The 24,407-nt window shown below is 45.0% G+C and overlaps 1 protein-coding gene and 1 long non-coding RNA gene across 5 annotated transcripts in view; one reads left to right on the plus strand and one right to left on the minus strand.

Moving 5' to 3' along the window:
• FAM185A (family with sequence similarity 185 member A) overlaps positions 1-24,407 on the minus strand; it is an 86,462-nt gene that overhangs the window by 57,984 nt on the left and 4,071 nt on the right. For all 4 annotated transcript variants that reach the window (XM_039517734.1, XM_039517737.1, XM_039517720.1 and 1 more), the window contains exon 3: positions 13,013-13,105. In XM_039517734.1, the coding sequence (XP_039373668.1) occupies positions 13,013-13,105 (93 nt within the window). The remainder of the gene's footprint in view (positions 1-13,012; positions 13,106-24,407) is intronic.
• On the plus strand, positions 161-15,005 carry LOC120393159. Its single transcript, XR_005591934.1, has 4 exons — positions 161-310; positions 14,080-14,261; positions 14,380-14,437; positions 14,750-15,005. It is a non-coding gene; the product is annotated as an uncharacterized LOC120393159 (long non-coding RNA).

Below are 24,407 nucleotides of genomic sequence, written 5' to 3' on the forward strand. Positions count from 1 at the left end.
AGTGTCAGATCTCCGCTAGAAGCTACACAACACAAAAAATAAATCATATTTTGCACTTCCATTCAAGGACTTTAAAGCACTTCATAAGTATAAACTGAATTAATCTTTACAACATCTCTATGTGGAAGGAAATAATATTATACCCATTTTACAGGTGGAGAACCTGAGGCACAAAGAGGTTTAAAGGATTTTTAAAGGCAACACAAAAGAGTCTGTGGCACAACCAACAATAAGGCTCCAGACCTGTGTTTTACTCACATGACTCCAAACAAGGGGAGTTAAAGATCTCAGCCGGAACCTACAAAATGAAGTAAGTTTAACCTGTTTCAAAAATAAGTTACAGAATATGATCAAAATTAATAACTGAGGGTTAGTGATCTTGAGACAGACTTTTGCAGATAATTAAGAGATGAAGTTAAAATGACGTGCTTTCATAGGAAGTAGTTTACTGTGAACACCACCATACCAACACTATACATAAAACATAATATGAACATTGTTCCTCTTGCCCCATGTGGGTTTGAAGGTTCTGTTCTGCTGTTTACTCAGATTTTTCATTGGCTCACTTTGTGAACATGACACATGAAAAACTGATAAAAGACAGGCAGAGCAGAGCAAAGTAATATCATTAGTAGTAGTAGTTGTATTACTGTCGTGCGAGTCCTAATCCATAGACCAGGGCCCCAAGCTAAGCAGAGCCTTAAAGGTGAAGGCATGGGGTTTAAATCCAACATGGCTGGAATTTGAAGGTATCATCTTGGACAGACTGGAGGGGTACAGAGTGGGAGTAAGTAGAACTTGGCCTTTGTGCTAATAGTCAGACTTGTAACTATTGGGACATACACAGTAGGAGATGCATTCTCAAGTGATTACAAAGAAAAGAATTAAATTCTTATAGATTCATAGATTATAATGTCAGAAGGACCACTAAGATCATCTAGACTGATCTCCTGTATGAAACAGACCACAAGATTCCCTAAATTAATTCCTGTTTGAACTAGAGCACAACTTTTAGAAACACATCCAATTTTTATTTTAAAATTGCCAGTGATGGAAATCCACCACAATCCTTGGTAAATTGTTCCAATGGTTACTTCACTGTTAAAAATGTGCACCTTATTTCCAGTCTGAATGTCTCTAACTCCAACCTCCAGTCACTGGATCATGTTATACTTTTCTCTGCTAGACTGAAGTGTCCATTATCAAATTTTTGTTCCAGATCTGGGTGCTTATAGACTGTTATCAAGTCTCCTTTTAACCTTCTCTTTGTTAAACTACAGTAGAACCTCAGAGTTACGAACACCTCAGGAATGGAGGCTGTTCATAATTCTGAAATGTTCGTAACTCTGAACAAAACGTTATGGTGGTTCTTTCAAAAGTTTACAACTGAACATTGACGTAATACAGCTTTGAAACTTTACTATGCAGAAGAAAAATGCTGTTTTCCCTTTTTTTTTTTTTTTTTACTAGTTTACGTTTAACATAGTACTGTACTGCATTTGCTTTTTCGTTTTTGTTTTTTTTTGGTCTCTGCTGCTGCCTAATTATGTACTTCCAGTTCCAAATGAGGTGTGTGGTTGACTGGTCAGTTCATCACGCTGGTATTCATAACTCTGAGGTTCTATTCTAAATAGACTGAGCTTCCTTAAGGCTGTCACTATAAATCGTATTTTCCTATCCTTTAATCATTATCATGGCTCTTCTCTGAACCCTCTCCAATTTATTAGCATCCCTCCTGTATTGTTGACATCAGAACTGGACACAGTATTCCAGTAGTCACATGGAGTGCTAAATACAAAAGTAATATAACCTCCCTACTCCTACTACATATCCCTCTGTTTTTATACATCCAAGGATCACATTAGATTTTTTGGCCACAGCATCAGACTGGGAGCTCACATTCAGCTGATTATCCACCATGACCCCCAAGACTTTATAAAGTCGCTGCTTCCCAGGAAAGAGTCCTCCATCCTGTAAGTATAGCCTACCCATTTTGTTCCTAGAAATATAAATTTACATTTGGCCATATTAAAATGCATATTGTTTACTTGGGCCCAATTTACCAAGCGATCCAATACTTACAAGTTCAGCATGATTTGTTTTGTCATTATATAATAATTCAAGTTACACGGCTGTTCAGCATGTTTTAAATTTGCCAGCTTTGCCTTTTTCCTTAATGAAATGTATTGTGCAAAATCATTATCCATCCTATGAAATGATTTACAGCCTTGTGGTGTACATCAGCTCATCTTAAAATCCACTTTGGCATTTTAATGCTATCTTCACCTTATAAGATGAACAAATTCATGAGAAAAACCAATCTCCCATCTGAAAAGGATGTGATGTAGAAAAGTTCTTACAAATATAAGGATGTCATCAAACTCTTCTGTCTAAGGTTCTCTCTCTCCACCCCTGCTATGTGAGTTTACAGACAACTAAGTTTGGGAGTGAAATCCACGCTCTCATTACAGCCCCTTTATGCCACATAAAACAGCCAAAGCAGCATAAAGGGGTCTTAAGAGCCCTGTACCTCACTGGGGGTACTGCAATGGTGCACGCACAGTGGAAGACCGCTCTTGAGGACATCTTTACAAGCCCTGGCATAGGGGCATGCTGGGAGCAGGGACGGTGTGAGGAAGAAGAGGCATGATGGAGGCAGGGTCACAGCACTGCAGAGATTTTGGGCCACATTGGAACCCACAGGGCAATGGGGAGGCTGCCTTAGCCCTGGGACCTAAATTAAGTTATGCAAGGGGTCTCTCCAACCCCCAGACAGCCTAGGATTAGGAGGGCACAAAGATGGTTTATAGCTTAGGCTTTAGAGGCACAGCCCAGACTCTAACCCTATATTTCATATACAGTGCACAGCTAGAGTGATATTTGGTCTCATACCTCATATAATTCAATAATGTTCATGGATTGCTGCTTTGTTGTAAATATTTTATTTACAACTAAACTGCTCGATTGCAATCAAGATTCCATGTATTCAGCAATTCCACAGCTGTGGCAGTTGCCACACAAACCAACATGTCCCTCAAAATTATGTTCCAGAATTTAAGCTTTCATTTTTAACAAGGTTGAGGGAGAGATTTTCAAAGGCACAACTGGCAGTTAGGGACCCAACTCCGATGGAAAGTGAATGGAAGTTCGGTGCCTAACTGCTCTTTATGCCTCCGAAAACTCTCCCTCTAAGGCCTTGTCCCTGCTACACAGTTTTGTCAACAAAAGTCAGCTTTCACTGACAAAACAGTGGAGGTGTACACACTGAAATGCACCTCCCACCGATGTAATTCCCCTGCTGACATAATAAAACCACCTCGAGAAAAGGTAGGGCTTTTTGTTACATAGTTAGAGTGACACAGCTTCAATGTAGACACTGTGCTTTTGTATGTCACCCAAACTGGCCTCCAGGAGGTGTCCCATAATGCCCATCCTGACCGATCTGGTCAACAGTTTGAACTCCTTTGCCCTGAAGGTACATATGTATGTACCCCTCTGCCTTTTAAGGGCCTAGGAATTTTTGAAATTCCTCTTCCTGTTTGCTCGGCCTGGACAGTTCACACAGCATCTTCCCAGCTGATCATGCTGGCTTTCTGCAACAGACGTGCTTCCCCATGGAATACACTGGAGCTGTTGGATCACACTGGGTCTGTGGGGAGAGGAGGCTGTACAGTTGCAGCTTCGCTCTAGACTTAGGAACTTTGATTCCTATGGGCTGATTGCTAGCGGCATGCAGGAGAAGGGGCACGAAAGGAACATGCAGCAGGGCCATGCTAAAATCAAGGAGCTGAGGCAGGCGTGCCAGAAGGCAAGGAAGGCCAACCATTGCTCTGGTGCAGCACTGGAGACATGCCGCTTCTACAAGGAACTGCATGCCATCCGTGGTGGCAACTTCACCTCTACCGCCAATAGCCCCGTGGATACTTCAAGTGGACTAGAGGCAGTGGCCAGCGCAGTCAACTCCGAGGATGAAGTGTAGATGAGGAAATGGAGTTGAAGGAGGTGGTGGAACACACAATAGGGTGATCTGGTAGCATGGTGAGTCAGGACCTCTTTTTTACTCCAGAGGGGTATAGCCAGTCCCAGCACTCTGGCATACCTGAAGCAGGGGACACGAGCATGGGTAAGCACGCATTTTGCTTTGATACTTCATGGTGAGAGGAGATTGAGCTCTCATGTATTTTGTTATATGGTAAAGGACGGATAAGGGAAAGACATTAACAACAGAGCATATACAGATACACAGCGGGGGCCCGGCAGAAAAGTTTGTTAATGTAGACCGGGACGTCCCAGGAAACCTCCATAGAGATCTCTAGGAAACTTTCTTGCAGGTATTCTGCAATCTTCTACTGAAGATTCCTTGTCAGAGCTGCCTTGTTTCTCCCCACACTGTGGGAAAATTTGCTTCACCAACTGGTAATCATTTCTGCAGGGACCAGAGCAGCACAGTCAAGCAGCATATGGAGCTAGTCTGAAGCCATATGCATGCAGGAGATGCACCCTTGCATCCTGGATTACCCTCAGGAGTGAGAGATCAGCAATATTCAGAATAGTCTCCCTAGGTGCTGGTAGGAATCCCCTTTGCAGACCACCCAGGCCCTTGTTACCTTCTTGACCATTCCCCCTTCCCACCCTGCTGAACTCACCATGTTTGGGACTCGTGCTGAGCTCTGTGCTAGCCAAGGGACAGTGAGAAAGAGGCGCAACTTTTGTGATTCACAGGCATGAGCACACTCAGAATACAGAATCTGTTCATTGTTTCTTTGGCTTCTGCAGATGTGCCCTTGAGGACCCACCCCTCCACACTGGCAGAGCGCCTCCATCAGATAAGGTGATGAACCAGGAAGAGTAAGGAGGTTATGTTTCAAGAAGTGCTGAAGTCAACAGATACAGCAGATAGCGAAATAAGAGCATGGAGGGAGACAATGAAAGACTCAGGCTGGATAGCCTGGACAGGAGAGCGGATGATTAAGCTACTGGAGGACCACAGAGAGATGCTCAAGTCCCTCATTAGGCTGCAGTCAGAGCACATCCATGCACAAGTCCCTCTACAGCCAATACAGAACTCCATTCCATGCCCTCCCCAAACACCCCCACCACATTCCATGCATATTCCCGGTCCCTCGCAGTACCCCTTGCATTCCACCCCTAGGGACTGGTTTCAGAATGAAAGCTGGAGTTACACACAGCTCTGAGAGACATAACTGCGAGACTACTCCTCATTTCCATGTCCCTGTTTGAAGAAATATTTGTGTTTTGTTCTGCTATTAAACTTTATTCTTTTATACAAATTGACTCTCTATTTGTGTCACACACACATTAGTTGGTGCTAACATTCAAACACAGTGGCTATTGTCAGGAATATTTGCTCAGTACAATTAATGCTCAGGAAGCAAGCACTACAGGGGTCCTTCAGGGAGCCAAATAAATATTGCCTGGCTTCACATAAAGACACATCCCTAGGAATCATTGTCAAAATGTTCCTTCAAAGCCTCCCTGATTCAAATAGCACCCTGCTGTGCCCTTCTAATTGCCCTGTATCTGGCTGCTCAAACTCAGCAGCCGGCCAATCAACCTCAACCCTCCACCTCTGGGGAAACTTTTCTCCCTTCGCTTTGCAAATATTGTACAGAACAGGCTGCAATGACCATAGGAATATTTTCCTCACCGAGGTCTAACCTGCCAAAAAGGCAGTCAGTCCAACAACCTTTTAATCTGCCAAAGGCACATCCAACGGTTATTCGGCACCTGCTGAGCCAGTTGTTGAAGCACTACTTGCTGCTGTTTAGGTTCCCGGTGTAAGGCTTCATGAGCCATGGGAGCAAGGGGTAGGCAAGTCCCCCAGGATCACTATGGGCATTTCCACATCCCCCACTGGAAGCTTCTGGTCTGGAAAGAAAGTCCCAGCTTGCAGCTTTCTACACAATCCAGTGCTTCTAAAGATGTGTGCATCATGCACCTTCCCTGACCACCCCATATTGATGTCAGTGAAACAGCCCCAGTGATCTACCAGTGCCTGCAAGATCATGTAGAAGTAGCCCTTTCAGTTGATGTTCTCCTTCTCAAGATGGTCTGGGGTCAAAAGAAGGATATGTCTTTCATCTACTGCCCTGCTGCAGTTAGGGAATCCCAAAGCCTTGAAGCCATCAAGTATTTCCTGAACGTTACCAAGAGTAAGTCCTTTGTAGGAGGCGGCGATTAACAGCCCTGCACACATGCATCACCACAACCCCCACGGGGGATTTTCCACCTCCAAACTGATTTGCGACTGACAGGGAGCAGTCTAGAGTTGACAGTTTCCACACAGCAATTGCCACTTGCTTCTCCATTCTGGTGTCCTTGTGCTGCAGTGCTGGGGCGAGCTCCCCACACAATTCCAGGAAGGTGGATTTGCGCATCCAAAAGTTCTGCAGCCACTGCTCGTCATCCCCTACATTCATCACGATGCAATCCCACCACGCGGTGCTTGTTTCCCAAGCCCAGTACTGACAGTCCACCGTGTGCAGCTGCCCCCTGAATGTCAGTAGCAATCTTGATTTCTTTCTTTACATGGCACACAGCAGGGCAGGCACCACTGATTCATTTTCTGTTTCATAGCTTATGAAATACAGCAGGACTAGTCACGCTGCGTTCATAATGCTCATCAACAGACTGGTCAGCAGTGCAGGATCCATGCTTTCAGGCAGAGGTGATGGCAGGCGCACAGTTTACAAGGGATGTTAAAAAACGGTACGAAACTAAGTTGGAAGCCCATGAAATGATGGGACAAAACAAACTGCATCATGGGATGGTAAGCACACCCTCCATGATGCATCGCAATCCATTCCCAGAGCTCGGTGAGTTGCACAGTGGGATAGCTTCCCACGATGCAATGCTCTCTGTGTCAATGCAAGAGCACTGACTGTGGACATGCTCTGCCAACGCTAAGAAAATTGTGTGGACGTGCACAACTGATGTAATTAAAGCACCTTATGATCATTGATCTAACTTAAGTCAACTTAACTCTGTAGAGTAGATGTGGCCTTAGTTTCTTCTTGTTGCAGTGCTAGTGTAGCCAAGGCACTGCTGGCTTTTGGCATTTTAAGCATCAGGTCATCAAGACCTAGGGCTTGGCTACACTTGAGAGTTACAGTGCTGGTGGTGGCTATACAGCGCTGTAACTTACTCACCGTCCACACTGGCAAGCATGGGCGGCTCTAGGAATTTCGCCGCCCCAAGCATGGCGGCACACCGTGGGGGGCACGCTGGTGGTCGCCGGTCCCACGGCTCCGGTGGACCTCCTGCAGACATGCCAGCGGATGCTCCACCGGAGCCATGGGACCAGCAGACCCTCCGCAGGCACGCCTGCGGGAGGTCCACCGGAGCCGTGGGACCAGCAGACCCTCCGCAGGCACGCCTGCGGGAGGTCCACCGGAGCCGTGGGACCAGCAGACCCTCCGCAGGCACGCCTGCGGGAGGTCCACCGGAGCCGCCTGCCGCCCTCCCGGCGACAGGCTGAGTGCCCCCCACGGCATGCCGTCCCAAGCACGCGCTTGGCGCGCTGGGATCTGGAGCCGGCCCTGCTGGCAAGGCACATACAGCGCCATATCTCCCTGGCTACAGCGCTGGCTGTACTCCACCTTGGCCTGGGGAATAACGACTATAGCGCTGCTCTTGCAGCGCTGAGGTGCCAGTGTATACAGTGATTAATCTTACTACGCTGTAACTGACCTCCAGAACCTTCCCATAATGCTTTTTAAGTAAAGATAACACTCTCTGTTTTGTTTTGAACTCGGGGCTCCCGGAGCTGCTTATCTAAAAAACAAACACAGCTACTGTTTGCTCCAGCAGAGGCAGGCAAGGGGATGAATGTCCTCAGCTAGTGTTTGCTTGAGGAGAGAAGCAGCCCGGAGGGGAGGAACGGGGGTCCGTTTTGGAGCAGCTGCTTATCTGGTCTGAAGGCTATTTGCATTTAGTGAATGAGAGAGGGGTGGGGGAAGGGGTCAAAACTTTTAAAATGATTGAAGGTTGGTGCTGTGTATCTTCAAGTCCTTAGAACTTGCAAGGCAGGGAGCCGACACAGTGTCAGCTCCAAAAATCCACTCTCTCTCTCTCCCCCACGCTCCCTGTCACACTCCACCCCACCCCCCTCTTTTGAAAAGCACGTTGCAGCCACTTGAACGCTGGGATAGCTGCCCATAATGCACCACTCCCAACACCGCTGCAAATGCGGCCACACTGGTAGCTGTCAGTGTGGCCACACTGCGGCGCTTTCCCTACACAGCTGTACGAAGACAGCTTTAACTCCCAGCGCTGTACAGCTGCAAGAATTAGATGTCATGTTGTTTAAAATGTTGGTGACCCCCTGGAGCGCCATCTACATTAGTGAAGCCATCATTGTTACTATCAGTGGAATGGAAATATAGGCAGCAAAAATCTAGCAAAAACACATCTAGTGTAGATACAGCCTAAGTGTAAAGCTGCAGAGCTGCTTCCCTGACTATGCAAAGAAAGCCTGAAACAATAGTTCTGAGAGGTGTGAAATTCCCCATTTATCCTCATGGGATATTGACTCTGGCTCCTGCTGATGACAATTTAAATATTAACATTATTAACAATTTCACCTCTTAACATTTTTATCAGTGATGGACAGCTAATGTGCTTACTTGTTACTGGATGCAATGGTTGATATTGAGGTGAAGTGCAATGAGGCAGCTAGTTACTATTGAAAGTTACTGAGGTGAGGAATGAGCATTTCAAGGCACCTCAAAATTCTAAAGTCACCTCAGATCTCGCCCACAAGTGCATGCCCACAAAAGCAGGATACACAGTTAAGACACATACTGTAAACAGAGGAAGATGGGTAAAACAGGGTGGCTCCTCACTGTGACTATTTTTAATGCTGAATTGTTTATCTTTTATGGATTTTTGGCAGAATCTGAATGGTTTGGTTTTGTTAAGTGTTATATAAGATCCTGCAAGTGTAGACTAGCCAATGACTTCCCACCGAAATAAGTGTTTTCACCAATCAATCCGCCAGAAATTCTTGGGGAATTCCATTCCTTCTGGGGAAGATCAGAACATAAGAATGGTCATACTGAACCAATGGTCCATCTAGCCTAGTATCCTGTCCAAAGAAGTGAGCTGTAGCTCACGAAAGCTCATGCTGAAATAAATTTGTTAGTCTCTAAGGTGCCACAAGTACTCCTTGTCTTCTGACAGTGGCCAGTACCACTTTCTTCAGAGGGAATGAACAGAACAGTGCAATTATCAAGTGATCCATCTGCTGTCGTCCATTTCCAGCTTCTGGGAGTCAGAGGTATAGGGACACCTAGAGCATGGGGTTCAGGGGCGGCTCCAGGTCCCAGCACGCCAAGCGCGTGCTTGGGGCGGCATGCCGTGGGGGGCGCTCTACCAGCCGCCGGGGGGGGCGGAGGGCGGCAGGCAGGCAGCCTTCGGCGGCATGCCTGCGGAGGGTCCGCTGGTCCCGCGGCTTCAGTGGAGCCGCGGGACCAGCGGACCCTCTGCAGGCATGCCTGTGGGAGGACCACCGGAGCAGCGGGACCGGCAGAGCGCCCCCCCGCGGCATGTCGCCCTGCTTGGGGCGGCGAAACGTGTAGAGCCACCCCTGATGGGGTTGTGTCCCTTTCCATCTTGGCTAGTAGCCACTGATGCACTTATCCTCCATGAACACATCCAAGTCTTTTTTAAACTCAGTTATACTTTTTAGATGCATTACTTCAGCCTCGCAAAACTCATTTTGCCTAAATGCACAGGGTCATTAGTTTTCTTTAGGTGGGCAAGTAAAATATCATTAGTTCATTCATCAATATAGTAAATGGGAGTGAGTAGATTTTGTGACTGGGTAAGTTTTCATGACAAGTTTGCAAGACTGCATTAATTTCCAAGTCTCAATAAAAAATACTTGAAGTAAGAAGCAAACCATACTTTCTTTCTTTCTTATTTATTTATTTTTGCTCTCATTCTTTGTTTTATAAGCACCTTGACCATCTCTTCATTTTGTCTAGTGTTTTAGAAAACAACTCTCTTTGTGGCTGAAATCTTGGGTGTCCAATTTCAGCCCAGAAGAAATTATAGAGCATAGCTAGAAACCCCACACATTCCGGGTTTATAATGGAAATGCTGACAAACCCATAACTACATAATGACGACTACCACTAATGGAACAAAAGTGTAACAACAGCACACATTGCAGATATAATGCAGCCTGATTACTAACAGAAACTGCTATTTGAGAAAAGCCGAATATCACACTCTAAAAACTGACTGCCCAAATACTGCATTAAGAAATTTTACTCTGTAGATAAACATGATGGGCCAAATTCTGCTCCCAGCGCCACGGCTGTAAACTCAAAGTTACTCCAATGACCTATATAAAGATACTGTGGATTTACAAAGGTGTTACTGAAAGCAGAGTAGTCCGTAACTATATTATGTAAATTATTATGGGCTTTTAGGAAAGTACCTTTCCAAATATTAAAAGCTGTATGAAATTTATTTGAATGTTTTACTGCTACAAAAATCACATTTTTAGCAGAACATTTATGTAAAAAACCAGTAATATTTCTAAGGTTAAAATGCATCCATTACATTACATTCTAACACATGAATTACTTATGTGTCTGATTCTGCTCTGACACTGGCTTTACACTGTTGCAACTCCATAGCTGAATTCTAGTCTCGGTAAAACCAGTGTAAATTTGGAGTAACTCCGCCCAATTCATGGATGTAAATGAGAGTAGATTATGACGAATGACTTACTTATGTTAATCCTAATTTACAGCAACATAAATGAGAAAAGAGCCAAAGCTAGTATGTTGTAAACAAGTGAATCTGCTTTGACATATGGCCCCTTACGCTACTCTGAATCTTACTTAACATGAAAAAGCAAGGGCCCCTCAGATCAGGCCAAGGTCAAGTCACACTTCCTCCAGATGACTGCATGCTAAAAGGCCAGGCTGGGGTAGCATAGTGCCAGCATAGCCAGAGGAATTCTGAGCTGTCTAGTTAGGACAGCTTTAGAGTTTCTTTGCACCACTGAAGCAGGGGCCCAGATCTGGTCCAAGGAATGGTAGCTGTAGAGAATACTCTTCTCTCTCTTACCATTAAGAAAGGCAAATGAAGCACAGTGGCATGAAACTTGCCTTATGATGCCACCTGCTGGAAAATATGAACTATTTCTACTTTAAAACTGGTTTGTATTAAACTATTTTGATACATTAATCTTCAGTTTACATTGTATGATTAGTATTACCATTGTATAATTAGTATTACATACTCTCATTCAGCACCGGTATTTTATCTAAACAACTACCCAGATATACACAAACCATTTTCTGCTTTAGTTTTGTTGACCGTACAGGCCAAAAATTATTAGATGTGATTAAGATCCATCGTACCTATCTTGTACACAATTTTTGTTAAAACGTTATGGCCAACATGTTTAAACTTGGTTGCCTAGAGTTAGGCAGCTAAATCCATATTTAAGAATGTAAATAAATCAACTGATTCAGAGATGCTTAACTCTCATTAACTTCTGTGGAAGCTGTGGGTGTTCAGTACTTTTGAATATCAAGCCACTCTTAATTGGGTACTTAAATATGGATTTAGATGACTATTTTAGGCACCCATATTTAAAATTTTTGGACAATTTAATCCTAATGTAAGGAGTCACAACTAAGCTGGAACTGATAGAGTTGCATCTACTTATTCCATAGCTAATTTGTTCCTATGGTAGAATAAAAGGAGATTGATTTTTATTTTTATTTAATATTAACAAAAATTAGCATTTACATCTACTACGGTAGAATTCATATTTATAGATTGCCCTCACATGCAAAATTTAAAATGAAGCAAGTTAAACAGTCAAAGATACAAAAAGTAGTCTTGGCAGCAAGATACCAGATTTAAATCTTAGTTTAGTAATTTAACTGACATACTTTATAAAAGACAAAATAAGAAATGTTGAGTTCCAGCCTCTGATCTCTCCACAAGTGGGAGAGGCTTTATTCACTATTATTATTGGTACTGGTGTAGTGACTAGAGCCTCCAATCAGGACTGGGGCTCCACTATGCTAGACAATGTACCTATATAAGAAAAAGACCGTCCTTGCCCTGAAGAGCTAACAGTCTAAGGGCTTGTCTATACAGTGCATCAGTCCACACCAGAGGAGAGGTATAAATTCTAATGTGCACTAGCACAGTGGCTCTCAACCTTTACAGACTACTGTACCCCTTTCAGGAGTCTGATGTGTCTTGTGTACACCCAAGTTACACCTCACTTAAAAACTACTTGCTTACAAAATCAGACATAAAAATACAAAAAAGTGTCACAGGACACTATTACTGAAAAATTGCTTACTTTCTCATTCTTACCATATAATTATAAAATAAATCAAGTGGAATATGAATATTGTACTTACATTTCAGTGTACAGTATATAGAGCAGTATAAACAGTCACTGTATGAAATTTTACTTCGTACTGACTTGGCTAGTGCTTTTTATGTGGCCTGTTGTAAAACTAGGTAAACAGTTTATGTACCTCCTCTGTGCATTCCCCAGAGGTACATGTGCCCCTGGTTGAGAACCACTGCACTAGCATATTATGCACTATCTGGCCCATGTGGACACTACTAGCAGTCAGTCAAAGTTCCCTAGTATGTTTGAATGTAATCCTGTTTCAAACAGACTACAATACATTAACATGCGCTAGGGAACTTTTAGCGCACATCAGCTGGGTACATACAGGCCAGTTAGTGCGCAATATGTTAGTGTGCATTAGAATTTACATCCCTATGGTGTGGACTAATGCATTGTGTGGACTAGCCATAAGTATAAGAAAAAGACAACAACCAGATAGAGAGTAGACAAGGTAAGAATTAGATGAAGATTAGCTGATCAGAATCAAGTTGCGGTACATAAACATTTCTCAGCATTTACCTACTTTACATCAGACAACTTGAATTATAAATATAACAATCCCCAAAAGTGAAGACTTCACTTTTTGCTTACACTTTTCTCTGCTGCATGAATATCTGCATTTCCATGAAGAGTTCCCAGACAGATCACTTTGCCTCCTTTAGTTCGTACATGGATTTTATGACTCTGAAAAATAATTATATATGTATCAAAATAGTTTAATTTCAGATTCCGTTTATCTTTGTTCTTTCAAACTCCATTGTTCAAATCACTCTAGATCTGCATACCTCAGCAATTCCACGTATTGAGCTTCTTCTGGAAAACTGCCAAGTGCACTAAGTAATTTTGAAGTAGTGAAGACATCTTTCCACTGTGGCTAAAACCAAATTCATTTTTGTTTATGATTCAAAATATACACAAGTGGATTCACTCTGCCCAGTTCTCTTTTTGTGAAAGCAACTATTTTGAAGCCAAATGGTCACAGTAACTTAAATGTGGAAATAATAACATAAGGCAACATGATTTTACTTTTTTGAAATAAAAAATACCATTTTAATGCCAATAATTTCATAATACTTTGTGGTTCATCCCACTTGAAATCCTGTAATGCGAGGTTTCCAGTAATACCAAGCTTGTGCTAAAATGTTATGTTGTTGTACAAATATCAAGCATTAGAAAGTCACTTGGTAATTTTAATTGACAGAAGTTGGGTAATTTTTGCCCCAAGTCCTAAAACCTACCACTACTGAGTTTTACCTGTTTCATTTTCTATTGGTAAATACTAGCCAGGAGAGTGAGACCAGTAAAATGCTCAAGTATCAGAGGGGTAGCCGTGTTTGCTGCTTTTACAGATCCAGACTAAGAGTCTTATGGCACCTTATAGACTAACAGACATTTTGGAGCATGAGCTTTCGTCGGTGAATACCCACTTCGTCCTGCATCCGACAAAGTGGGTATTCACCGACGAAAGCTCATGCTGCAAAACGTCTGTTAGTCTATAAGGTGCCACAAGACTCTCTGCTGCTTTTCTAGTAAAATGCTCAGTGTATTAGGGGGAGGCAGCTGAGGGTCTAAAGCTTGAGAACAAATAAGTCTTCAGCAAAAGTGGGTATAAATATCTTTCATATTTGTGACCCTCTTTTCTCTCACCCCTTCCTCAGAAATTGATATGATCACTCCACTTACTCAGCAGCTTTAAGGACACACAGCTTCTCCTGAGATGGAAGTGTCACTATGTAATATCTTACTAGGGCATGAGAAAGACCCACCAAGACTTCTTACCCCCCTCTCTACAAATCATGCATTTTTGGCTACCAACCTGACCAGAAAGCATATCCAAAAGGTAGCTTTATATGTTAACAGTTTATGAAACACATACTAAAGATGTGCAAAGGGAAGTAAAGATGTTTGGCTAACAAATTCAGGCTATTATACCATGTTTATTTCATTCTTTACGGTAGAACCAATGGATGGTTGAAACAATCACCTGCAGAAAATATGAAATCTGAATACACAAAGGTAATATTTAAAGAGGATGGGCTTTGAGGTTTATTTGCATTGCATCCTGGGACCTAGATGAAGTAGGACTTTAACCTGGATGTGCAGATTATTATATGGGGACTATATACTGCAGTTTTTACTCAGACCAAACTCTCCTGCATATTAGAAACAAAACAATTTAGAGCAAAGAGGAACAGTGCCAATACTCTGTAATTAAACAAAACAATGTATTTCACATTTCTATTTTCCTAAAATAAACTAACTTAAAATAAAAGTTCAGCCATTCAAATAAGATTACATTAACATCTGGTGCTTGTATCCCCTTTTCAGAAATAATTGGAGCTATTTGGCTGCAGCACAGAACCAACATGAAACAGAGGACAGTGATTCAGGAATAATGTCAGAAAGAAGGGAAGATAAAGTAAATGAACTTCTGACAAACAGGAAATCTACTGCAGAAGTCACCAAACTAATGAAGTTTAAAGAGGAAGATGTCTCAAAGATGGACAAAAGTGAGATCTTGAGGGACTGAAGAGCAAGGATGTTTACAAAGACCGTCTCAGTCAGGAACTACGGAAAAGCTTAAGCTGTTCTCTAAGTACTTTTAATTGTTTTACACCAAGACATTAAAATAATAACGTATGACAGTATTATTTCAAGGACTAATTGTATTGAACGTTTCTGCAACAAATCTGAGTAAAAAATCTGGGGGCTTCAACCAGCAAAGCACTTAAACAGGTGCTTAACTTTATTCATGTGCTTTGTTAGATTGAGACCTAGAATTGTTTTTAACAATAGCACTCCAAAAAAAAGCAACAAACTCCCACCACTAGGGTCTAACTTGAGATTTTTTTAAATTGGAATTGGTATTTGTGATGCTTCCTGGGGCACCCAGGGTTGTGAGGCACCTCACTACCACCTGCCCATTGCATGAGGAAGCCTTCTCTATGACTACCTTGGGTCAGCTCCCCAACTCTACCAGCCATGGGCAACACAAGCATTCCTCTCTAGGCTTTGCAGGCCTCACTGTTACGTTACAGCAGGCCTGCACAACATGCGGCCCTCATGGGCTCACTGTGCGGCCTGCGGGCAAGCGGCGGGGTGGGACTGTCGGGTTTGCTCAGGGGCGGTGCAATCGTCTGGGCACCTCGGTCTGATTTAGCTGCTCCCATTGGCCTCCAGCAGGCAGAGTCCCTCCCCTGCTCCCCCTGCCTCAGCATCACATCGTAGCAGTCTGCAGGGGAGGGGCAGGGTGCTCGGCAGCTTGTTTAGTTTCGCTCCACATGGAGCCAGCGGCTGGAGCGGCATGGTGGTAAGAGGAGTCCCGGGGGGGGCAGTCAGGGGTGGGGGTGGAGAGGGATCGGAGCAGTCAGAGGACAGGGAGCAGGGGGAGGGTTGAATGGGTTAGGAGTTCGCGGGGGGCTGTCAGAGGGTGGGGATGCGGGTTGGGGCAGCCAGGGGACAGGTGGGGGTAAGGTCCTAGGGGGGCAGTTAGGGTGGGTGGGGTCTCAAGAGGGGGCAGTCAGGGGAAAAGGAGCGGGTGGGTTGGGGGTTCTGAGAGGGGTGGGAAGGGGCGGGGCTCGGGTGGGGAGCTCCCCCAACCTCTTTTTTGATTGTTGAAATATGGTAAGCCTAAAAAAGCGGTGACCTGGCTTGGCACGGAGGAGCTGCCTTCCGGAAGCACCGGAGAGCCAGAGCATTGGCTTGCAGGGGCGGCAAGCCCCAGCCATGGAGGAGCTGGCGCGGCACAGGGGGACAGCAGCCCTGCAAAGGCGGTGGCACCGCTAGCGGGGAGCAGCCACGCCACCTGCCCCTCTTGCCCAGGCTGTGGCCCGGTGCCTCCCCCGGGGGCTCCTGCAGACTGTAGCAGATGCATGAGGTCGGCGGCCCCCATGCGCCCCCCAGCTCGCCCCTCACCATGCTCGGGCTTTGCAGCTTCCGGGCATGCGAGCCACTGGGGCGCAGGGCCCTGAGCCTGCTCCAGGAGGGGTGGCGGTGGCAGGCTGGCGCCCACATGCATCTGCTGCAGCTTGCAAGAGCACCCCCCGGGGGGGTGGGCTGCAGCCTGGGCAGGAGGGGCAGGGGGCGTGGCTGCTCCCCACTAGCCACGCCGCCACCTTTGCAGGGCAGCTGCAGTGGCCCAAAGCCAGTGAGTGGACTTGGGGTGGGAGCCGCCGGGATGGGGTGGGGAGAGATCGGGGGGGGGCTTTGCACCCTCCAGGGGAGTTCAGGGGGTTGGGGGGGAACCTGGTCTGGGGAGCAGCCCCTGGCCACAGCTGGCCTCTGGGATCTATAAAGGCTTGTTAGGATTTGCCCCTCAATGAACCGATGTGCCGGGGGGGGGGGGGGGGCGGGGGCACGCAAGGTTGAAGTTTCACCTAGGGCGCAAAATATCCTTGCACCGGCCCTGGGTTCACCCCCTGCCTGGGAGGGGGGAACCTCACAGCCCCGCATGCGCGCGCCGCGCTCCAACTGCCCTAATAGCCAGAAGTGCACGTGTCTGTGTGTCTCCATCTCCCGCTCGACATACAGCGGGTGTGTCACTTCCAGTGCCTGCTGAGGCGGGAAGTGCTGGTAGGGTGACCAGAGAGCAAATGTGAAAAAACAGGACAGGGGATGGGGGATAATAGGAGCCTATATAAGAAAGAGACCCAAGAATCAGGACTGTCCCTATAAAATTGGAACATCTGGTCACCCTAAGCGCTGGGCACGAGGCAGAGCTGGTAATCGCCGAGCGAGGGGAGGGGTGCCCGGCCTGGGCTCAAGCCACAGCTCGGGGGGGGGGGGAGGGAGAGACAGGGCCAAGACCCCCCACTTCATTAGGGGCGAGGTGAGGCTACTGCACTGGTTGCTTCCAAGGAGGCCTCTGTAGTGATGGGGGGCGTTGAACTGTCTGTGGGCAGCCAGGAAATCCCCAGGGGAGAGGCGGGGGTGTGTGTGTGTGCGGCGCCTGCCCTGCCCCAACTGCTGCCCCCTCTCCCAGGGCTCCCTGCGGCCGCTGTGTGTTGGACAGTCACATCCAGTCCCTTCACACTGCCCCCCTTTTCCCTTCCCAGCTTAGTTCATAGCCCCAGAAAATCCCTTCAAACTGTCCCTCTTTCCCCTCCCCTTATTTCATGGGGGGGATGACGAACCGAGTGGGCAGGCAGCACTGGGGGTGTGTGTGTTGTGTTTTGGGGGGGCTGGGAAGGGGGTTCATCCCTCAGCTGTTTTCTTTGGAGTAATATGGCCCTCACCGCTTTACGAGTTGTGCAGGCCTGCTTTACAGGTTAGCGACTGGCACATTCCAGCTCTCCAAGTGTCTTCTTGGAGTATTCAGCTCCTGCCCAACTGGACACTCGCATTATTCACAGATTTGCTGCTTCCAAAGAAATTACCAAAGAAACAATATACTCCAGCTTACCAGTTCTACCTCAGAGCACCTCTCTACTTAGCACACAGCATGTAGACAGGGTTTATATTGAAATCAAGTGTAAGTTTATTTAACAAGCTTAGAGATTCAAGTAGTAACAAGTAGAAGTATTGGAAACAAAAGGTTACCTGCAAAATAAAATCTTATTTAGTTGGAGATTGTTCCTGCTTTGACAGGGGGCTAGACTAGATGACCTTCTGAGGTCTCTTCCAACCCTGATATTCTATGATTCTATGAACCCTCACCTCTAAAACCTAGACCAGGGGTAGGCGACCTATGGCACGGGTGCCAAAGGCGGCACGTGAGTCTGATTTTCAGTGGCACTCACACTGCCCGAGTCCTGGCCACTGGTCCGGAGGGCTCTGCATTTTAATTTAATTTTAAATGAAGCTTCTTAAACATTTTAAAAACCTTATTTACTTTATATACAAAAATAGTTTAGTTATATATTATAGACATCTAGAAAGAGACCTTCTAAAAACATTAAAATGTATTACCGGCACGCAAAACCTTAAATTAGAGGGAATAAATGAAGACTCGGCACACCACTTCTGAAAGGTTGCCGACCTCTGGCCTAGACTTAATTAACAAGAAACTCTCATATCTAACCAAGTGTTGGTTACCCAAAATCCTTGCAGAGCTTCACAAACAGGTTGGCTGTGCCCCTCCTGTCATTCCCTCCACTCCAAGATATACTGGTCCCATTCTTTGTCTTTATTCATAAACAGGACACCCCCTGCTGTTTGTTTCATCTTGTAGATTTCCTTTCTCATACACTTCACAATCTCTCATTTTTCAACTGGCATAGTATGCCTATTTGCATACAACACACAATATCCAAAGGGCCAGAGAGGGAGATAAGTGTCTGTTAACTCCTGCTGAAAGGAATATTTCCAAGGTATGTCACCTCCTGGAAACCTGCCCTAACTCCAAGACCTTAAGAACATAATTTTCAGCACAGATACGTAACTCCTTAAATATTATCTGTACATATATTTTGCAATGACTATGATGACCAGTGGGCTACTGACGCGCGGCAGAGAGCTCACATGCCACCCTTCGGTGAATTACTATGCATATATCCTGTGACAGATGTTACTCAGGTAAAAATACATTTTTAAGAGTGCATTAAAAGAGGGCATCATTCCTGAGAGGCTTCCCCCCCCCCCCCAATTGTAAACTTCCTAATGCAATGCAAGCAGGCAGGTCTGAAAATTTTAGGACATCTAAATAATATGGGGAGTTATTTAGTAATAAGTACTTTCATACATGGAAATAAGCAAATGAAATTTTAAATGATTCATGCCAGATGACAGCACTTACATTAAGATAAGAGGGCATTTTGGATGGATGGAACCTAGTTTCCAATATGGAGGATCTGTTTTAATACTGCTCCAAGAGCTTCCAACAATACATACAAACCAGGAGGACAAGAAGTTCTATAGCTTTTATTAGATCAGGGTTGAATTGGTGAACTCTGGAGGATGCCAACAATCTAAATCCAAGCCAGTGGACACCTGATACTTTTAAAACCATAGCCTCCAGTGAAGCAGGACAGACTGACCTGCACTTGAAAGTAACTCCCATGGAGCACAGTTAGCCAGCGATAAAAATGATTGAGCAAGCCTTACTAAAATCTGATGTCTCACTAGCCCCAATGACATCAACTGAAGGAAAATTTGAGGCAATAACTTCTCATGTTAATCACTCTGATTGGATGGGAGAGTAAATGGAACTGAGTGCCAGCTCATGCAAGCAGAAAAGAAGGTTAGAAACTGAATTAAAACAGTAAAGAAAACTCAAAGACTAAAGCAAGAGTCAGAACTCCTAATGTGAGAATAAAGTCCTAAACCCATTTTAATGTTGCGGTTAACTTAGCTATTAAACTATTCCTCTACTTCCATATGGAAAATGATCCATTCTATATACAGTAATAAGATATCAGAGATCCTACTCAGGGTAGACCTGGGTCAGATGCTTTTGCTGGGAGTATATGCCCAATTCTCCTTGACATTTTCAAACTGGAGTAAGTGAGATCAGCATCAGGGCCAAACAGCGAATCCTTCAGGGGACAAGTCAAAGAAATCTTAGGAATTTGGTGTTATGACACCTAAAAGAAATTAACCAACTACTAATGGCTTAGTCAAGGGTCAAGTACAATGGTTGATGTTTAATTACAAAAAAAACCTACTGAGTATACATTTTATTCCTCTCTCACATCCCTTTTACTTGTGTTTTCAGATTGTGAGGTATTTTGGTAGTGAGAACCTCTGTATGAAGGGTCAGCACCCAATTAAGGGCCTTGCTCAGCACTCCAATTATGGAGTCTCTGCCCCTTAAAGGGAAGGCATTCTGGGTTAGTCCCCAGTGGGGGCATGTGACTGAGACCAAGGCCTGTTGGGACAGGAAGCAGGATATAAATGCCCAGCCACTCTGTCAATGAAGAGGGAAACCTGGACATAACAAGTGGCAACGAGTTGGGAGGAAGAGACCCAAAGGAACAGTAATGGCTGTAGGTCTCCTCAGGCAAGGGGCCTGGAAAAGGTTTGTGTAAACCACAGGAGGAGCTTGTGAAGGGCTGTTGCAAACCTAGGGGCAATGGAGAATCTCTGCAGTTGAGGGGTGGAAAGGACTGTTGTGAACCCTGCAACAAGGGATGAAGGACTATTTGCAGAACCTAGTGAGAAACTGACAGGGAGACCTGTGGAAAACTGACAAATGTAGATGGCTTTCTTAGCACATACTGGGCTATAACATATATTGATAAACCATACCCCAGGAGGTGAGATTAATTGAACAAGAATTCTAAAATACAGTCTGCAGAGTACCCTGAGATATGGCTGTGCACTTGACAAGAGGGGTTAGCAACCTTTGTATAATCTCACTGTATCTGAGCAGCGCATAGCACACTGAGAGTGTTACTGTACTCCAAAAAAATTCAAAAAAGTCTAATCTTTCCTGATTTGAGCCCTATTTCTCAATGCAGGAAGGACTCTGCTGACCAAAGAAAAACAGAGAGGAAGAAATCAAAATAGCCCTTATTTCTTGCTGAATGTAGAACAAGCTCTAAAGACATTACATATTTCAGATGTGATAGCAGCAACTCATCTTCTGAAGAAGATTAAAAAGAACAATGCATAACTTGCCTAGACCTATACTAAGAATCTGAGAACTTGTGACTGTGAAAATCTGCCTTCGTTGGTGTTCCTGAATGACTATACAATCATTTGCTCTAACAGACCACTCTATCAATGGTTTGGGATGACTGCATCATATTTTGTTCTCATCTAGTGGGAAGGGGCCTCCTTCCTCCCTGAACTGGAATGCTAAACTGTATTATACTATTTAGCTACTAGGTGACATTTTGTGTAAAATATCTTTTTTAAACAAACTGCAGCCATACCTCACCAAGCATTAAAGGAACTTATGATGAACATGTGTGTATAAACAAAGGTCTGTAACCAATCCATTTCTAGAACAGGAACGTGACGCTCCCAGATCACAATGGTGGGTGGATAGCCTCTGACAACTGAAGTAAGACAGAAGATTTCTATAATGCACAATCAAGCACTTCTTGATTCTATCCAGTAGAGGGCAATAGAACATGGGACTTTGCATCCATGTAAGTCAAAAGAACACTATGCAGGAATAAGGCTGCAGATCATTTTGCAGGGCTGGGGTCTTAGAATGTAATTTAAACTTCAAGTACTTGTAGACTATGCACTTCTAAGTAGTTAAGATCACTTTATCACTCTTCTAATCATCTTTCTTCCCACTGCTATTATAGGACATTTTCTAAACCAGCGGCATAAATACAAAGTTATGTATGTCTAGTGTAAGTTTTTTCTAATAGCCAGAGTACTACTTAAAAAAATTAGCTAAACCTGTCACAATTTGTGGTTTGACTAAGTAATGAGATGTTGTAATTTTACTAGTATCATAAGTCCTGATCCTGCATATGCTTACATGAGTAATTTTATTCACATGAGTAGCCCCATGGACTTTAGCGTCTGCATGAGAGTGCCCATGTTGACACATAGTAGTGCAATAGTAAAGTCAACTACTGCAAAGTTTTTTTAAAAACGGAAAACCATATACAAATGTTTCAGATAAACAGAGGTTTTAGTACAAGAAAGAAACCTTGTAGTCTAAAAATATCTAGTGACATTTCATTTTAGTAAATGTTTGAATCCAGTCCTGTGATTCCTTATGTTCTTACTAAATTAAGTTAAAAAAAAACATTCCAGGCCAAGTTCTCTCCCCTACTGTGGCCCATCTGTACTACGGTGGTATGAAGGAGCCAGATCTCCCTAGTTGAAGGTTCTTCCAGTGAGGCCCTGGCACAGGGGACATTCCGGGAGTATGTCCAGAGGGGAGGGATCCTGTGTTATACTCCAGTGATTGTCATCTGGCCTCTGGGGGGACGGCAAGGGGAATTCAGTCAGCCAGTACAGATTAGAGAAATCACAAGGCTACTCTAAACTATGATGGGGCAAGAGTGAAAATAGCCTCAGGATCACGCAATTTCAACTGGCTTTTTGAAGCCCTCTCCTCACTGCACCCAGTAGATGCAAGATACAACAGAGTTTCTGGCCCTTAATCACTTGCGGTTACTAGAAAAAATATGACTAAATCTTACCTATGTACCCCTTCTCCCAAGTGGAGATGGCAGTAACAGGAGCCAATTTCAATATAAAAGGGTTCCTCTTAACAATACAAAACAGAACAGGCTCAAGCTCCTAACCAGCAATCTGGGAAAACCTACCACCATCCTTGGTCACCTCTAAGAGGCAATACTTCCCCACTCACAAGCACAGAGTCTGTGTATAGCAAACGAGAACTTTTATTAAAAGGGAAAGGGAACCAAGCATTAATTTGGGAAAACATCAAAACCACCTTCAAAAGCATGCAACCATAAACAAACCCGACCCCACAGTGCATTGGGCCAGTGTCCTTTGCCTCAGTTTCCTACCTTGTGGTGGGAAAGTCTGACAAACAAATGTCTCTTTAACACATCACTCCCCTCTCTCTCCACTGCACCCCACTCACAGTCGGCTGTCAATAGTTAGTGAAGATCCAGAGTTCAGAGACGTGTTCACAGGGCTCATCTCCCACCCCAGGGACTGGGGGAGGGGCATCGAGTAATGCTTCTTCAACTCGCTTGCAGATACAACTGTTTCTTTGCTGCTGCTGTCTGCCACCACAACCCCTGGCCACCATCTCTCTGCCATCACTGGCCACTACACTACTGCTTCTCTGCCACTGCCATGGCTACTGCTGCTTCTCTGCCATCACTGGTCACTGCTCCCACAACATAACATTCTGAGGTTCTGTCACTTAACCCAGCTCTACCCATCAGAGGGTAGAGTACAGGTGTCGACTGGAGAGCGATCTGCTGTCGATTTGGCGGGTCTTCACTAGACCTGCTAAATTGATCGCTGGTGGATCAATCTCAAGAGCATGGATCCAGGCTGTAGTGTAGATCTGCCCTCAAGCTTAGCTCCTAGACCTGACAGCTCTAGGAATCACCAACCAGAAACAAGAACTCTCTATTGAGTCTAATCAGCTCTGTCATTAGCACTCTTTGGGCGGCATCCACATCATCAAGTAGGAACATCTGTCCCCATCCATACTTTTCTTCACTGGGATTTGGCATCCCTACCCTCTGCTTAGCAAGTGAGGTTCAGTTTAGGGGAAACCCTCAATCAGGGCATGCTAAGGACAGTTCTGCTGCCCTTTACTCATACAATAAGGATTACAACATTTCATTACCCTGCATTCAAATACTTCAGTGATTTGCATCCCAAGACCAGCCAAAATTGATCATTCTGGCAAAGCAGCTCCATCATGCTGCGCCCTTAGGCAGAGTAGGCATGTCTATGCAAACACGGTCTGCTCCTAAAGTCTTTTCCCCCCAGTGCATCACTAGATATCAAGGGAGAACTCATTCAGATCCTGCTTCATATATTATTTAGTGCTTTATAGTTTTCCTATGTTCTAGTAAACTGAAATGTTTGTTTTAGACATATACTGCCTCTCACACTTGGGAGAAGCTCCCTGTAAACATCCACAAAACTAACTCATTATCCTTCTTTAAAACTCTCCTTTTCCATGATGCCTACAGAAATCTTCACAACTGTTAGGCTGCTGACATGCTGAGACTGTTGCCTATCATGCTGACCAATACTGTTGTTTCCATGTAGTTCCCTCTCTGTCTGTACCCATCTGGTTATCTCTTGTCTTATAACAGGGATCAGCAATCTTTGTCCCACAGCCCGCCAGGGTAAGCACCCTGGCAGGCCAGGCCAGTTTGTTTACCTGCCGCTTCCGCAGGTTCAGCCAATCATGGCTCCCACTGGCCACTGTTCGCCACTCCAGGCCAATGGGGGCAGCAGGAAGCGGCAGCCAGCACATCCCTTGGCCTGTGCTGCTTCCCGCAGCCCCCACTGGCCCAAGACGGTGAACTGCGGCCAGTGGGAGCCGCAATTGGCCGAACCTGTGGACGCGGCAGGTAAACAACCCGGCCCGGCCCGCCAGGGTGCTTACCCTGGCAAGCCGATGCCAAAGGTTGCCAAT

Source organism: Mauremys reevesii, linkage group 1, assembly GCF_016161935.1.
Source record: "Mauremys reevesii isolate NIE-2019 linkage group 1, ASM1616193v1, whole genome shotgun sequence".
NCBI lineage: Eukaryota > Metazoa > Chordata > Testudines > Geoemydidae > Mauremys > Mauremys reevesii.